Source organism: Pseudophryne corroboree, chromosome 2 (assembly GCF_028390025.1).
Source record: "Pseudophryne corroboree isolate aPseCor3 chromosome 2, aPseCor3.hap2, whole genome shotgun sequence".
Lineage (NCBI taxonomy): Eukaryota > Metazoa > Chordata > Amphibia > Anura > Myobatrachidae > Pseudophryne > Pseudophryne corroboree.
In genome coordinates, this window is record NC_086445.1 from 917251474 (window position 1) to 917269282 (window position 17809).

At 44.5% G+C, this 17809-nt stretch overlaps 1 protein-coding gene across 2 annotated transcripts in view; it reads right to left on the reverse strand.

Annotated features, from left to right (window-relative positions):
• Positions 1–17809, reverse strand: part of SMTNL2 (smoothelin like 2) — a 202373-nt gene that overhangs the window by 50613 nt on the left and 133951 nt on the right. The window contains exons 3-5 of one of the 2 annotated variants that reach the window (XM_063956136.1): positions 16311–16511; positions 13542–13601; positions 11502–11568 (exon numbers count right to left, since the gene is read on the reverse strand). In XM_063956136.1, coding sequence (XP_063812206.1) covers positions 11502–11568; positions 13542–13601; positions 16311–16511 — 328 coding nt within the window. Of the gene's footprint in view, positions 1–11501; positions 11569–13541; positions 13602–16310; positions 16515–17809 lie in introns of both variants that reach the window. The other variant, XM_063956135.1, reaches the window with a different exon arrangement.

A 17809-nucleotide genomic window follows, 5' to 3' on the forward strand; every position in this document is an offset into this window, starting at 1 on the left:
CGGATGACTCTGTAGCACCGAATGAGAGAACTCCAGGTCCTCCTTAGCCAGAGTATCAAATTTGTAAAATTTTACAAACGTGTTCTCCCCTGACCACGTAGCTGCTCGGCAAAGTTGTAATGCCGAGACCCCTCGGGCAGCCGCCCAAGATGAGCCCACCTTCCTTGTGGAGTGGGCCTTTACAGATTTAGGCTGTGGCAGGCCTGCCACAGAATGTGCAAGTTGGATTGTGCTACAGATCCAACGAGCAATCGTCTGCTTAGACGCAGGAGCACCCATCTTGTTGGGTGCATACAATATAAACAACGAGTCAGATTTTCTGACTCCAGCTGTCCTTGCAATATATATTTTTAATGCTCTGACAACGTCCAGTAACTTGGAGTCCTCCAAGTCACTTGTAGCCGCAGGCACTACAATAGGCTGGTTCAGATGAAATGCTGACACCACCTTAGGGAGAAAATGCGGACGAGTCCGCAGTTCTGCCCTGTCCGAATGGAAAATCAGATATGGGCTTTTGTAAGATAAAGCTGCCAGTTCTGACACTCTCCTGGCCGAAGCCAGGGCTAGTAACATGGTCACTTTCCATGTGAGATATTTTAAATCCACCTTTTTTAGTGGTTCAAACCAATGAGATTTTAGAAATTCCAAAACCACATTGAGATCCCACGGTGCCACTGGAGGCACCACAGGAGGCTGTATATGCAGCACTCCCTTAACAAAAGTCTGGACTTCAGGAACTGAAGCCAATTCTTTTTGAAAGAAAATCGACAGGGCCGAAATTTGAACCTTAATAGATCCCAATTTGAGACCCATAGACAATCCTGATTGCAGGAAATGTAGGAATCGACCCAGTTGAAATTCCTCCGTCGGAGCACTCCGATCCTCGCACCACGCAACATATCTTCGCCAAATGCGGTGATAGTGTTGCACGGTTACTTCCTTCCTTGCTTTAATCAAAGTAGGAATGACTTCTTCCGGCATGCCTTTTTCCTTTAGGATCCGGCGTTCAACCGCCATGCCGTCAAACGCAGCCGCGGTAAGTCTTGAAACAGACAGGGACCCTGCTGAAGCAAGTCCCTCCTTAGAGGTAGAGGCCACGGATCTTCCGTGATCATCTCTTGAAGTTCCGGGTACCAAGTCCTTCTTGGCCAATCCGGAACCACTAGTATCGTTCTTACGCCTCTTTGCCGTATAATTCTCAATACTTTTGGTATGAGAGGCAGAGGAGGAAACACATACACCGACTGGTACACCCAAGGCGTTACCAGCGCGTCCACAGCTATTGCCTGCGGATCTCTTGACCTGGCGCAATACCTGTCCAGTTTTTTGTTGAGGCGAGACGCCATCATGTCCACCATTGGTCTTTCCCAACGGGTTACCAGCATGTGGAAGACTTCCGGATGAAGTCCCCACTCTCCCGGGTGAAGGTCGTGTCTGCTGAGGAAGTCTGCTTCCCAGTTGTCCACTCCCGGGATGAACACTGCTGACAGTGCTATCACATGATTCTCTGCCCAGCGAAGAATCCTTGCAGCTTCTGCCATTGCACTCCTGCTTCTTGTGCCGCCCTGTCTGTTTACATGGGCGACTGCCGTGATGTTGTCCGACTGGATCAACACCGGTTTTCCTTGAAGCAGAGGTTCTGCCTGGCTTAGAGCATTGTAGATTGCTCTTAGTTCCAGAATGTTTATGTGAAGAGACGTTTCCAGGCTCGTCCACACTCCCTGGAAGTTTCTTCCTTGTGTGACTGCTCCCCAGCCTCTCAGGCTGGCGTCCGTGGTCACCAGGATCCAATCCTGTATGCCGAATCTGCGGCCCTCCAATAGATGAGCACTCTGCAACCACCACAGAAGAAATACCCTTGTCCTTGGAGACAGGGTTATCCGCTGGTGCATCTGAAGATGCGACCCTGACCATTTGTCCAACAGATCCCTCTGGAAAATTCGTGCATGGAATCTGCCGAATGGAATTGCTTCGTAAGAAGCCACCATTTTTCCCAGGACTCTTGTGCATTGATGTACAGACACCTTTCCTGGTTTTAGGAGGTTCCTGACAAGCTCGGATAACTCCTTGGCTTTTTCCTCCGGGAGAAAAACCTTTTTCTGAACCGTGTCCAGAATCATCCCTAGGAACAGCAGACGAGTTGTCGGCATTAACTGGGATTTTGGAATATTCAGAATCCAGCCGTGCTGTTTTAGCACTTCTTGAGACAGTGCTAATCCCCTCTCTAGCTGTTCTCTGGACCTTGCCCTTATTAGGAGATCGTCCAAGTATGGGATAATTAATACGCCTTTTCTTCGAAGAAGAATCATCATCTCGGCCATTACCTTTGTAAAGACCCGAGGTGCCGTGGACAATCCGAACGGCAGCGTCTGAAACTGATAGTGACAGTTTTGTACAACGAACCTGAGGTACCCCTGGTGTGAGGGGTAAATTGGAACGTGGAGGTACGCATCCTTGATGTCCAAGGACACCATAAAGTCCCCTTCTTCCAGGTTCGCTATCACTGCTCTGAGTGACTCCATTTTGAACTTGAACTTCTTTATGTACAGGTTCAAGGACTTCAGATTTAGAATAGGTCTTACCGAGCCGTCCGGCTTCGGTACCACAAATAGAGTGGAATAATACCCCTTTCCCTGTTGTAGAAGAGGTACCTTGACTATCACCTGCTGAGAGTACAGCTTGTGAATGGCTTCCAAAACCGTCTCCCTTTCTGAGGGGGACGTTGGTAAAGCAGACTTCAGGAAACGGCGAGGCGGATCTGTCTCTAGTTCCAACCTGTACCCCTGAGATATTATCTGCAGGATCCAGGGATCTACCTGCGAGTGAGCCCACTGCGCGCTGAAATTCTTGAGACGACCGCCCACCGCCCCCGAGTCCGCTTGAGAAGCCCCAGCGTCATGCTGGGGCTTTTGTAGAAGCGGGGGAGGGCTTCTGTTCCTGGGAAGGAGCTGCCTGTTGGTGTCTCTTCCCCCTTCCTCTGCCTCGTGGCAGATATGAATATCCCTTTGCTCTCTTGTTTTTAAAGGAACGAAAGGGCTGCGGTTGAAAAGTCGGTGTCTTTTTCTGTTGGGGAGTAGCTTGAGGTAAAAAGGTGGATTTCCCGGCTGTAGCCGTGGCCACCAAATCTGATAGACCGACTCCAAATAACTCCTCCCCTTTATACGGCAAAACTTCCATATGCCGTTTTGAGTCCGCATCGCCTGACCACTGTCGCGTCCATAAACTTCTTCTGGCCGAAATGGACATAGCACTTACCCGTGATGCCAGTGTGCAGATATCCCTCTGTGCATCACGCATATAAAGAAATGCATCCTTTATTTGCTCTAAAGACAGTAAAACATTGTCCCTATCCAGGGTATCAATATTTTCAATCAGGGACTCTGACCAAGCTACTCCAGCACTGCACATCCAGGCTGTCGCTATAGCTGGTCGTAGTATAACACCTGTATGTGTGTATATACTTTTTTGGATATTTTCCATCCTCCTATCTGCTGGATCTTTAAGTGCGGCCGTCTCAGGAGAGGGTAACGCCACTTGTTTAGATAAGCGTGTGAGCGCCTTGTCCACCCTAGGAGGTGTTTCCCAGCGCGCCCTAACCTCTGACGGGAAAGGGTATAAAGCTAATAACTTCTTTGAAATTAGCATCTTTTTATCGGGGGCAACCCACGCTTCATCACATACATCATTTAGTTCTTCTGATTCAGGAAAAACTATAGGTAGTTTTTTCACACCCCACATAATACCCTGTTTAGTGGTACCTGTAGTATCAGCTAAATGTAACGCCTCCTTCATTGCCAAAATCATATAACGTGTGGCCCTACTGGAAAATACGGTTGATTCGTCACCGTCGCCACTGGAATCAGTGCCTGTGTCTGGGTCTGTGTCGACCGACTGAGGCAAAGGGCGTTTTACAGCCCCTGACGGTGTTTGAGGCGCCTGGACAGGCACTAACTGATTGTCCGGCCGTCTCATGTCGTCAAACGACTGCTTTAGCGTGTTGACACTATCCCGTAATTCCATAAATAAAGGCATCCATTCTGGTGTCGACCCCCTAGGAGGTGACATCCCCATATTTGGCAATTGCTCCGCCTCCACACCAATATCGTCCTCATACATGTCGACACACACGTACCGACACACAGCAGACACACAGGGAATGCTCTTAACGAAGACAGGACCCCACTAGCCCTTTGGGGAGACAGAGGGAGAGTTTGCCAGCACACACCAAAAGCGCTATATATGACAGGGATAGCCTTATAATAAGTGCTCCCTGTATAGCTGCTTTTATAATATAATTTTTGCCACTATTTTGCCCCCCCTCTCTTGTTTTACCCTGTTTCTGTAGTGCAGTGCAGGGGAGAGACCTGGGAGCCGTCCTGACCAGCGGAGCTGTGTAAGGAAAATGGCGCTGTGTGCTGAGGAGATAGGCCCCGCCCCTTTTCCGGCGGGCTCGTCTCCCGCTCTTTAGTGTATTCTGGCAGGGGTTAAATATCTCCATATAGCCCCCGGAGGCTATATGTGAGGTATTTTTTAGCCAAATAGGTTTTCATTTGCCTCCCAGGGCGCTCCCCTCCCAGCGCCCTGCACCCTCAGTGACTGCCGTGTGAAGTGTGCTGAGAGGAAAATGGCGCACAGCTGCAGTGCTGTGCGCTACCTTTAGAAGACTGAGGAGTCTTCTGCCGCCGATTCTGGACCTCTTCATGTTTCAGCATCTGCAAGGGGGCCGGCGGCGAGGCTCCGGTGACCATCCAGGCTGTACCTGTGATCGTCCCTCTGGAGCTGATGTCCAGTAGCCAAGAAGCCAATCCATCCTGCACGCAGGTGAGTTCACTTCTTCTCCCCTAAGTCCCTCGTTGCAGTGATCCTGTTGCCAGCAGGACTCACTGTAAAATAAAACACCTAAGCTAAACTTTCTCTAAGCAGCTCTTTAGGAGAGCCACCTAGATTGCACCCTTCTCGGCCGGGCACAAAAATCTAACTGAGGCTTGGAGGAGGGTCATAGGGGGAGGAGCCAGTGCACACCACCTGATCGGAAAGCTTTACTTTTTGTGCCCTGTCTCCTGCGGAGCCGCTATTCCCCATGGTCCTTTCAGGAACCCCAGCATCCACTAGGACGATAGAGAAAACATGATGCTTTTACCATCATGTTTAAAAAAAGTGTACTGCCGACAATCTCACAGCTGACAATAGTACTACAGATGTCTATAAAGACAATCTTGAGCAAGATAAATATTCAGGAACAACAAACTCCAAATAATTATTTCAAAATCATCTGCCCACACATCATCCTCTTTATTCCTTTGAAACTGTACAAGTTCAAAACAGCTTGCAAAGGATTCTGGGGCTGCAGATCACATACTGTACATTTGCATTACTACTGTATTAAGCATGACACTCATTTTGAATGAAAACTTTCTTCTCAGAGTGCTTTGCATTTTGTTACAATGTAAGTTACAGAGTTTATGTTTAATGGGTGTTCTGTGTTCATTGCACAGTATGTTTAGCTTAGGAAATGGCGGTGTGATAATTATAAGTGTACGCCGGTACAAGTGACAGCCTAACAGCTTTTCTTTCCTATATGAAATATCAGAAAAGGAAAGCTAAACACACAGTGCGGAAAACGGAACATCAGCCCTTAGAAGTATCTGCTTGATTCAAGGGTCTAGAAACCATGTCACTCAGACTTTCCACATGATGATTAATTACATACATTCTTGCACAGAAGGAAAGGCAGACATGTACCTCATTATCATTCAAGAGATATTATTCTTGGACCTTCCGAGGAAAGGCGTAATTAAGTGGGCAGTCCAGCATTCAACATTATGACCTAATCAGCACAGTGCACTGACAGGTGAGTAAACGGATCACTATATAGTTTACAAGACAGTTGGTAACATTTAAATATCATTTCCAGGGATAAACTGCCACATAAGCAGTGCTTGTGCATTACACAAAAGGCTGAACTACTAAAACATGACAGGGAAGATGCCTAGTGAACGTGCAGTTTGAGTACCGTATCCTGCGTAATATCGTGTGCATGATCAGAAAGCAAACGCAGTCAAATGTGCAACTGCAAACCAGCCCGCCTCTGCCACTTATGACCATCTGCACATGGAGCAGCGTAATTGGCCTCTAGCAAGGCACATTACAGTAAAGGTGTGCATATGCAACGGCAGCTCATGCAGACCTACAGAAAAGCTTATCCTGCTGAGGTATAATTATATGCATCTCCAGAAGTTAATGCACCTGCATATGGATGAAAATGCACAATTTTTGTGCTCTATTTCTTAAGAGTAATTTATATCCATTTGCGCTGGCATGTTTGTGCACACACACACACACACACATATATATATATATATATATATATACATACACATACATACATACACACATAGATATATATATATATATATATATACATATACACACACAATTTTTTTTTTTTACTTAATACTCATGTTCTATATGTATATGCTAACAGAACATGAACAGACTGAGATTTGCACGCATGACAGAACATGACTTGCAATTATGTGAACCTGATCAATACTAATATTTTTTTGGTGTGCGCGCTGCATTTCTGTTATATGCTCTCATTTCTATATATACACCTCGAAAATATTCTTATGTACGGCATCTTCAAAATGAAGATGTGCATATTACAATGTTGCTCATACATATATGTCTTGTCCTAAGCTCTAATTACTGTCACAATGATGTATTGTTCATCAGCGATGTGTGAAATTAATTGCTCGTGCAAACTTTTCAACAAAGTGACTGGAAAAGACATTCATTTCTTTTCAGTGGGACTTGTCCTCATCTCCAGGGCATGCCATCAATCAGTCCTTCCTGTCATTTGGTGCACTACAGATCAGTGGCGGGCTGAGACTGGGAGCCATAATGATCTCTGGAATATCCAGAATAGCGGGTTTGAGGGCGGGTATCTTGTTTTCATTTTATTATTTTTGTATTGTTTTGTTTAAAGTTTAATGAAAGTTTTCATTATGGTTTTCTTGTAACTGTGGTCTTCACAGTTGAAGAGAGATGGAAGAAGCTATTCCTTTGTGATACCAAACCAGCCTGACGGGGTGCGGAGAATGTGTCATACACTTGTGGTAACAGGTCAGAAGCTTACTTATTTTATTTTGTTTTCTCACATATTTTATTGCTCTTGGTTTATATGTGGGGATTGTTAAAGTACAAATATAATGCTTAAAAATGATAAATTACCGTTTATGCTCTCGATAACTAATTTTTCCATAGAAATGATGACAAAGGCATATATAAAACAATACTCTCCCAGAAAGTGCAGGAGAATTTAGGAGGCCTTTCTTAGACTTCTGAGAGTATAGAACAGTCTCCAGTTCTGGGGGCTTGATGATGCAAATCGAGGTCCATCGCGTCAACATGGCCACACTCTGCTGCACAGTGCCATAACTTGTGGCAGACTGGAGCCACAATGTTACAATCTGCAGTGCCACCTCCTACACTTTGACAAATGCCTCCTTGAGGAAACATTTAAATAGTAAGTGTCACCTAAAAGATATTTATACGAGTTACTCAAGTGTAACTACTATAAATGTACAGTAATCCAAAGGAATCAGTTATTGGATGGTTTTATTTTAGAGTCACAAAGACATACAAAGAAATATGGCCATTTAACCCATGGAGAATGCAGTCATAATACCAGCAATCAGGACCCTGACAGCCAGAATCCAGACACATCCCAGACGTAATTACAGGGGTTGGGGTTAGGCACTAGGGGTAGGATTAGGGTTAGTCTGTGGGGATGGTTAGGGGTAGGCTGCAGGGATTGGGGAGGATAGTGTTAGGATTAGGGGTAGAGGTAGAGAAAAAATGGATCCCGACTGCTGGGTTTTCGTACCCAACCCTCTATGGGTTTGTAAGCCTTAGACACACCGGGGCTTAATATAAACAATTCATAATGGTGCTATATGCATAAATGAGCTAACCCAAACAAACCAATCACACAATACCAGTCATTTGCCTACTGCAGTTTAGTAAATAAAAGCAGAATTCTGATAAGGTAACCACACATTTGTGCATGGCAGCATTTTATTCATTATTAGTGTATTAGTGTATCAGATGATATGTTGACAGCCACCTTTGGTTAACTGTGGTAGCATACACAATGCTATGGATGGTGATTTGTAGTTTGATTTGTGTGGCAACAGTTCTTGAACTATTTAACAGCCTATGGGGTATATGCAATTGCGGTCGAATTCCCGAAATTGTCGAATTTCGGGTCATTTTCGACCAAAAAAAAAAATTCGCCTATGCAATTCAGTGCTTTCCGACCAAAAAACGGACTTTCAAAATTCGACTTTTTGAAATTCGAATTTTTGCAAATTCGACTTTTCTGCAATGATACAAGTGCTGCAATTCGACCAAAGCATATTCAATTCAAGTTTGGAAATTCGACAGCAGTGCTTTTAGACAGCAAATTCGTCATTTTCAATCCGCCACACTTTGGAGGGTGAAAACAAATAAAAAAATTTTAAACATGTTTTTTTTTTGTGTTTTTTTTTTTGGGAATAGCAGATCTATTTATATTAGAAGGGATTAGGTACTTTTTTTTTTGGGAGGCACAAATATTATTTATATATTTTTTAAAATATTATTTTTTTTTTATTGCTGGAACGGTAAAATCCTAAAAAAAAATGGCGTGGGGTCCCCCCTCCAAAGCATAACCAGCCTCGGGCTCTTCGAGCTGGTCCTGGTTCTAAAAATGCGGGGGAAAAATTGACAGGGGATCCCCCGTATTTTTAAAACCAGCACCGGGCTCTGCGCCTGGTGCTGGTGCCTAAAATACGGGGGACAAAAAGCGTAGGGGTCCCCCGTATTTTTAACACCAGCATCGGGCTCCACTAGCTGGACAGATAATGCCACAGCCGGGGGTCACTTTTATGCCGTGCCCTGCGGCCGTGGCATTAAATATCCAACTAGTCACCCCTGGCCGGGGTACCCTGGGGGAGTGGGGACCCCTTCAATCAAGGGGTCCCCCCCCCCAGCCACCCAAGGGCCAGGGGTGAAGCCCGAGGCTGTCCCCCCCCATCCAATGGGCTGCGGATGGGGGGGCTGATAGCCTTTTGTGATCATGAAAAGAATATTGTTTTTTCCAGCAGTACTACAAGTCCCAGCAAGCCTCCCCCGCAAGCTGGTACTTGGAGAACCACAAGTACCAGCATGCGGGAGAAAAACAGGCCCGCTGGTACCTGTAGTACTACTGGAAAAAAAATACCCAAATAAAAACAGGACACACACACCGTGAAAGTAAAACTTTATTTCATACGTCGACACACACATACTTACCTATGTTCACACGCCGACATCGGTCCTCTTCTCCATGTAGAATCCAGGGGTACCTGAAAATAAAAGATCAATATACTCACCTCAGCCATGGTCCAGAGATAAATCCACGTACTTGTAGAAAAAAACAAAACGCAAATACCCAACCAAACGGACTGAAAGGGGTCCCATGCTGACACATGAGACCCCTATCCCCGAATGCAGAGAGACCTGTCAGTGACAGCTGTCACAGAAAGGTCTCTAAAGCCAATCAGGAAGCGCAACTTCGTTGCGCTCATCTGATTGGCTCTGCGCGTCTGAGCAGACAGCGCATCGCACAGCCCAGTCCATTATATTCAATGGTGGGAACTTAGCGGCTAGAGGTGAGGTCACCCGCCGGTCAGCGGCTGACCGCGGGTTAACCCCACCGCTACCCGCAAAGTTCCCACCATTGAAAGTAATGGAGCGGCTTTGCGATGCGCTGTCACAGCACAGACAGCGCACAGCCAATCAGATGAGCGCCACGGAAGTAGCGCTTCCTGATTGGCTGAAGGGACTTCAGTGACAGGAGTCACGTGATGTCCCGGGATTCGGGAGAAAGGGGTCTGATGTGAAAGCATGGGACCCCTTTCTTAGTCCGGTATGGATCGGTGTTCGTTTTTTTGTTTTGCCAAGTACGTGGATTATCTCTGGACCTGGATGTACCTCTGGACGCTGGAAGGTGAGTATAATTTTTTCACAGGTACCTCGGATCGTCGGAGACCGTGGCAGTCGGCGTGTCAACATAGGTAAGTATGTGTGTGTCGGTAGTGTGTAATAAAGTTTTACTATCAAGGTGTGTGTGTACTGTTTTTATTTGGGTATTTTTTTTCCAGTAGTACTACAGGTACCAGCGGGCCCGTTTTTCTCCCGCATACTGGTACTTGTGGTTCTCCAAGTACCAGCTTGCGGGGGAGGCTTGCTGGGACTTGTAGTACTACTGGAAAAAACAATGTCTTTTTATTATCACAAAAGGCTATCAGCCCCCCCATCCGCAGCCCATTGGATGGGGGGGGGGGGCAGCCTCGGGCTTCACCCCTGGCCCTTGGGTGGCTGGGGGGACCCCTTGATTGTAGGGGTCCCCACTCCCCCAGGGTACCCCGGCCAGGGGTGACTAGTTGGATATTTAATGCCACGGCCGCAGGGCACGGCATAAAAGTGACCCCCGGCTGTGGCATTATCTGTCCAGCTAGTGGAGCCCGATGCTGGTGTTAAAAATACGGGGGACCCCTACTCTTTTTGTCCCCCGTAATTTTGGCACCAGCACCAGGCGCAGAGCCCGGTGCTGGTTTTAAAAATACGGGGGATCCCTGCCCAATTTTTCCCCTGCATTTTTAGAACCAGGACCAGCTCGAAGAGCCCGAGGCTGGTTATGCTTTGGAGGGGGGACCCCACGCCATTTTTCCCCCCGGGTTTTTCCCGTTTTTACCCGTTTTTTTAAATCGCGGCAAAATCCGCCAAATCGGCCGATTTTCGCCCGCGATTCTGGCGAATCCGTTTTTCATTGAATATGGTGAATTCCGGAAGCCACCTTCCGGAATTCACCTGTCGAATTAAGTCGAATTAAAAAACGGCGAAAAATTGCCGCGATTCGCCGTGAATTGCATATACCCCTATATCTGGTTTCATGTGCTGTACTATATTTGTCAGCATACCACCATATTCCTAAATAAGTCATTCATTTGCAACAAACTCAAAGCAAAAGAAAATGATATTATGTCAAATGAAAAGGCTACATTGCACATTTTTTTCACATTCCCAAAATTGTGCTTTTGGCCTAATTATTGTTTTAATTTAAACTCACCCTAATATCACTACACAGTATCTTTCAAAACACAGAGTTGTTCTCTTAGAAACTCCCTGTAGGCTCTTGGTTAATAGGTTATATTTCTACACCACGGCTGAGTAAGTCTCATTGGTCCATGAAACTATTTGAATTTATTAAGTAAAGAGTTCTAGAATAAATGTTGGAAATTCTATGAATGTCACAAAGGTTGGTCACAAACGAAATTAGTTTGTTGGCCAGCCGTCACTGTAGATCCTTGGTTAGTGACATCCACAAGGTTAAAAAGGGAGAAATTCACAAAGCTTACAGATATTGGCCAAGTTTCCAGTACTCTTGCAGAATGGTGATAAGTAATGGGACTTACCTTTCACTGATTACTGCGGCACTTGTCATACTGTAACTCTGAGCAGTTTTGGTAGCAATGGTTTTTTCTGAAAAGAATTAGAAAACAAGTCATAAATCTGCAAAACACAATAGAATAATCCCTTTATTTGTTAAAGGAAGGCACAGATGTATTGTTTCTAATGAATTTAGTATCTGGCATTAAAAATAATTATGTGGTAAAAAGCAATGGGATGAACTTGACGTTTGTTACCTCGGTACTCGGTAAAGATGTCGGCTGTCTGGATCCCGGCAGCCGGTATACTGACACCCATCAGAATACCGATGCCGAAATCCCGAAAAGGTTAAATCACAGACACCGGAACCCCTACAGCCAACATCCCGAACGTGAGAATAGCGGTAGGGTAAGACACCACCCTGGGAGGTTAGGGTTAGGCTGCGGGGAGGGGGAATTAGGGATAGGCACCACCGGGGGGAAGTTAGGTTTAGGCACTAAGGGCGGAGAGTTAGGCTTAGGCTGCGGGAAAGGGAGTGCTAGGTTTAGGTTACAACGGGGGGAGGTTAGGGTTAGGCTGCGGAAAGGGATGGTTAGGGGTTACGGCAGTGATGGCTAACCTTGACACTCCATCTGTTGTTGAACTACACATCCCAGCATGCCCTGCATCAGTTTTAGCATGGCCAAATAACAATACTGTAGCAGGGCATGCTGGGATGTGTAGTTCAACAACAGCTGGAATGTCAAGGTTAGCCATCACTGGGGTAGGGGGACAGGGTAGAACATACCTAGCTCACCCCTGTCGGGATTTTAATTGTTGGGATGCTGGCGTTGGTATTCTGAATGCCGGCATCCCAAACGCTGGTAAATTATACCCAATCCTGTTACCCGCAAACCCCTTTTTTTGTATTACAAACACTGGTTGCTAGATAGTTACATACTCATGCAATGTAAGTAAATGTGCTCATAGGCGTGCGCAGCACATATTATTAGGGGGTGTACCGTCGGAGGGGTGTGTCTAGCACCGCCTTTTGGGCATGTTTAGCACCATCTATTGACGGTCAACGCAATATAAAATATCCACCCTTGTACCAATCCTAATAAAGCAGATACATTGTCAGATGTTGTGGTGTGCACCAAACAAACACCCCTGATGGCACTCACTGCAATTACACTGCTCCTCCTCAGCCTGGTCTGGCTCCCCCGCTCTTTCCCACGCAAGCTGCAGCAGCTTACTTACAAGTCAGTCACTCACTGACACTGACAGTCGCAGACTAGTACTGCTGCTGCTGGAAAAACGAGTGATGTGTCAATGTTGCTGCTGACCGCCTGCCAGTATTGAATTTGTCTTCTTAAGAGGAACGCTGGCTGCATGCTGATCCTCATCAGTGGCTGGCGTTGGCATAGCATAGAAGGAGAGAGGTGGGCATGTGGCGGGTGGGCGTACGAGCAGCATGACGTAATCACATCACGCTGTTTTTGTACATGGAGGTGGAGCTGGGAGTTTGAAAGCGGGTGGCAGTGGCATCCGGTCAGTAATGCAGTCCTGACAGGGTGCAGCGCAGAGGGGACAGTATTCAGCCTGCTCGGCGATCGCTGCATCAGGCATGTGAGATCTGGGTGCCAGATATTAGGGGGTGCCTGTGCGCACCAGGCACCCCCCCCCTGCGCACACCTATGAATGTGCTGACTGTGTGTAGAATTATTTGTAGAAGGATTTATTTCCAGGGGAAAAAAATGGTACTTAAGCAATGATTTTAAAATTTTCAGTGACATTTTCTGGAATGTGTCATCATTAACACACTACTTTGCTATTACATATTGTGAGGCCAGAGGTTTAATCTGAAAGTCAAGAAGGTTACCGAATGACAAGTATATACAAATACCACTTTGCTGGGATTATGTGCAGGAACTATCATGCCTGCAGTGCATTAAAACCATAAGTATCAGCGGTAGTGGCAATAGTTTACAAATAATAGTTACATTCACATGTCATCAGATAATCCTCTGCCTTACGGCACTGAGAGAGAATTAGGAGTTGGAGAAGAAAGAGGAGGATATTCTCACCAGAGCTTGCAGTTACACCCATTGTCCTGACAACGCTAGCATTCCATGTCCTGACAGCACCTAGCAGTTATACAAAGCAGAGAGATACAATAAAAGTGTTTAGACACTAACACTTCATCTGTACATCAACCAGGTCATAAGGATGAATGTAGAATGATGTCACCCACACAACACCTGCTTCAATACAATATTAAAATGTGTGAGTAGAAATGGGGCAAATCACGGAACACTCAGGTTTAAACATTCTTTTCTGAAACGGTTACAGATATAACTACAGCAGGCGACGATAAATTTTGTCCACAACAGTAGATCAGTTAGTAAATGACTAGATAAGGCCACAGTTTATAAAACAATTCACCTCCAAGTGTACAAAGAAAATTATTATTATAAACGGATCCCATTTAATGGTGTGTACACAAGGTGAGATATTTACTTACGATTTTGACTATCTAGTCAAAACCGTAAGAAAAGTTAGTGCAGATCGCAAGGTGAAAGTCACCTTGCGATGCCGGTGCGCAGTTGGCATCGCAAGCATAGGTAGACTGTGCAGGCAAGTCAATTTTGACTCTCGTAGAAAAGATAGTCAAAAATGACACTTAGCCAAAATCGTACATAGGGGGGTCATTCCGAGTTGATCGCTCGCTAGCTGTTTTTAGCAGCAGTGCAAACGCTATGCCGCCTCCCACTGAGAGTGTATTTTAGCTTAGCAGAAGTGCGAACGAAAGGATCGCAGAGCGGCTACAAAATTATTTTGCGCAGCTTCAGAGTAGCTTCAGACCTACTCAGCGCTTGCGATGACTTCAGACTGTTCAGTTCCTGTTTTGACGTCACAAACACGCCCTGCGTTCGCCCAGCCACGCCTGCATTTTTCCTGGCACGCCTGCATTTTTTCGAACACTCCCTGAAAACGGCCAGTTGACACCCAGGAATGCCCACTTCATGTCAATCACTCTGCGGCCACCAGTGCGACTGAAAAGTTTCGCTAGACCTTGTGTGAAAATACATTGGGTGTTGTGAAAGTACGTCGCGCGTGCGCATTGCACTGCATACGCACGCGCAGAAGTGCCTTTTTTTGCATCCTCGCAGCGCAGCGAACATTTTCAGCTAGCGATCAACTTGGAATGACCCCCATAGTCCGTATCGCAAGCACGGTCATTATGTGCTTGCAATGCCGACCTAGCCCCTGTCGCATAGTGAGAATCGGGGTTAGCCCGAATCTCACCGTGTGTATGCACCTTAAGAGCGGCTACGGTTTGGCTGTATAGGCTACTTTCAGCTGTACTGTGTAATGCCGCTGAACGATATGAATGACAAAGTTCAGCAATAGCTGCAGCACTGGACGGCTGCACAAATAGGTCACTTTCTAATTTACTAATCTTCATGTTAACATCCCAGAATTTTCATCTAAATCATCAGCTACAGATGTGTTGTTTCTTTCACCGACAAGAACATGACTGATAGCTCCAGTAATTATGTAGGATTTACTCAACGATGGTTAGCTAGCTTCTAATGAAACAAAATATGTGGTGACTAAAAGAGGAATGTAAAACAATAGAACTAGTTACAGAATCGTGTCCTGAACAGGAAGATAAAAAATAATATTAAGGAATATCAAACCGGGGACCAGTATGACTCCATAACTAATTAGGACTATTAATGAGTGTACTGTGTATGTTTGTAGAACATAATTTGTGAAATTGGATTTCACCAAGATACAGCCCATATCCAGTATAGCACCCCATATTTGGGATCCTGACCCATAGCTTCAAATCCACTTCCTTAGAACTGGGAAAAAAACTGTGCAGTCATGCCAAATATATAACCATAACAACATTTTTTTATTTTGACATAAAAAAAGCAAATACAGGTTGAGTATCCCTTATCCAAAATGCTTGGGACCAGAGGTATTTTGGATATCGGATTTTTCCGTATTTTGGAATAATTGCATACCATAATGAGATATCATGGTGATGGGACCTAAGTCTTAGCACAGAATGCATTTATATTACATATACACCTTATACACACGGCCTGAAGGTCATTTTAGCCAATATTTTTTAATACTTTGTGCATTAAACAAAGTGTGTCTACAGTCACACAATTCATTTATGTTTCATATACACCTTATACACACAGCCTGAAGGTCATTTAATACAATATTTTTAATAACTTTGTGTATTAAACAAAGTTTGTGTACATTGAACCATCAAAAAACAAAGGTTTCACTATCTCACTCTTACTCAAAAAAAGTCAGTATTTCGGAATATTCCGTATTTCGGAATATTTGGATATGGGATACTCAACCTGTAATATAGTTAGACAAGACATAAAAGCATTTTGGCCAATAGACTGACTCTACGGACAGAATTCAAATGTTTATCCGCCAGTAGCCACTAGATATTGCCCAAACGAAGCTTTTCAATTGTAGCTCCATTCGGACACGCAATGGCTGCCGGCGTCTGCATTTCAGCTCGCATCCCCCAGGCGTGGCAAGTTGAAATGCATGAAAAGTTAACCATTTGGGCGCCCAAACTGCACTTTTCACGATCATGCCCAGCACTTTCATAGGGTTTAGCTGCTTTACGCGGCTAAACCAGACCTCTATGGACGAGATCAGTGCGAAAACCAGAAACAATTGAATATCGCGATCTCCTGTCACTTTAGACGGAAGATTGGGCACGATAATCAATTGAATATCGATCTATGTATGAACAGCTGGATATGTTGAAGTGGGAGATCACATTTATAAATGTATTCGCATGACCTCACCTTGTGTAGTACTTTGCTTTGGGGACATTTCCAGGGGACTCTTGGGCTCCGGTGTTTGGGCACGGAGGTTGCCATTGGGGGTGCTGGAGTTAGCCTCTCCACATCCTTTTGTTACTGCGGTGACAGGCATGTGTGGCTTTCTGACAGACACTGTTGGCGAGTGCTCCTGCGTTGGAAGGGTGGGGGCAACCGAGACGGCATCTGCTGAATGAGACAGGAAAGGTATTAGGTATAAAGCACTGTTTAATAATGCCAAAACCATTCAAACGGAGCACAATGGTGGCACATATGCTTGATATATACACACACACACACACACACACACACACACATTGATGTGTCTGAGTGACGAAACGCGTTGGGTGTACCTCCATTGACTCTCCACTTTTTAAAAAGATAAGCAGCACTCTTTTATCCGATATTTTACTATATATTGCCTTTTATTATATGTAATTTTTTAGCAATCCTTTTATCTGTTATTAGTTAATAGCATACGTCCTCCGGCTTTTAACCCACCCTGATAGTAATTATAGTTGGTTTTATATTATATCCTTTTTTTATTATTGCATAAATAAATATATTGTTATTTTATACGTATCCAGTAAATCCAGTAAGTCTCCTCATATATATCATATTTTACTAGACACCGTTGGTCGCTGAAACCCTTATCGCCCCTTTTTTGCATATATATATATATATATATATATATATATATATATATATAAGCAAATGGTATAAGGGTTCTGGCGACCACCGGTGTGTTAAAAATATGTATCAGTCCATGTATATAATAAAATAAAATATACAAATTTATTTGGTACAGTTGAAATACAAATAGAATAATAATAAAATGTGTAATGCTAGACAAAATATATATTTTTAAAAAATTTGGGGGGAGGGATGGATTGTGTACTAAAAACACATATACAAGTTTCTAGGACCAAAAAGTTTACAGCAATAAATATATAAATATATAAGTAAAAAATGTTCGCTAACTAAAATAAATAATGGAGAGTCTTAACTTTGAGGTAGAGGGTCACAGAGGGAGAGCCCAACGCGTTTCGTCCTGATGACTTCTTCAAGGGGTACTGGTGTGCTGGGATAGGGTCTCTATATATACCCTCTACCATCAGTCAGTAATTACTGATGTCACTTCCTGTCTCAGAACAGGTCAATTGTTTGTATCTAGATCTCTTGCTTCCTATTGTTATGTGTGCAGCAGCTGCAAATCTGTCAGTTCTGCTTTCTGCATTGATTAGCACCTGGATCCCTATACATACATACACACATACACACACACACACACACACATATATATACATACATAAAAAATGTTTTCTTTTTTTTAAGCATTTATATAGGAGGAGTATTACTATCCTGCATGAATAACTACAACACCCAAATCCTATGTCATGTTTTAGGAGCAATTCAGAAGCATGTGCATCAAAATAAAAAAACAGAATAGTATATAAATATATAATACACCTCTATGGTAATAT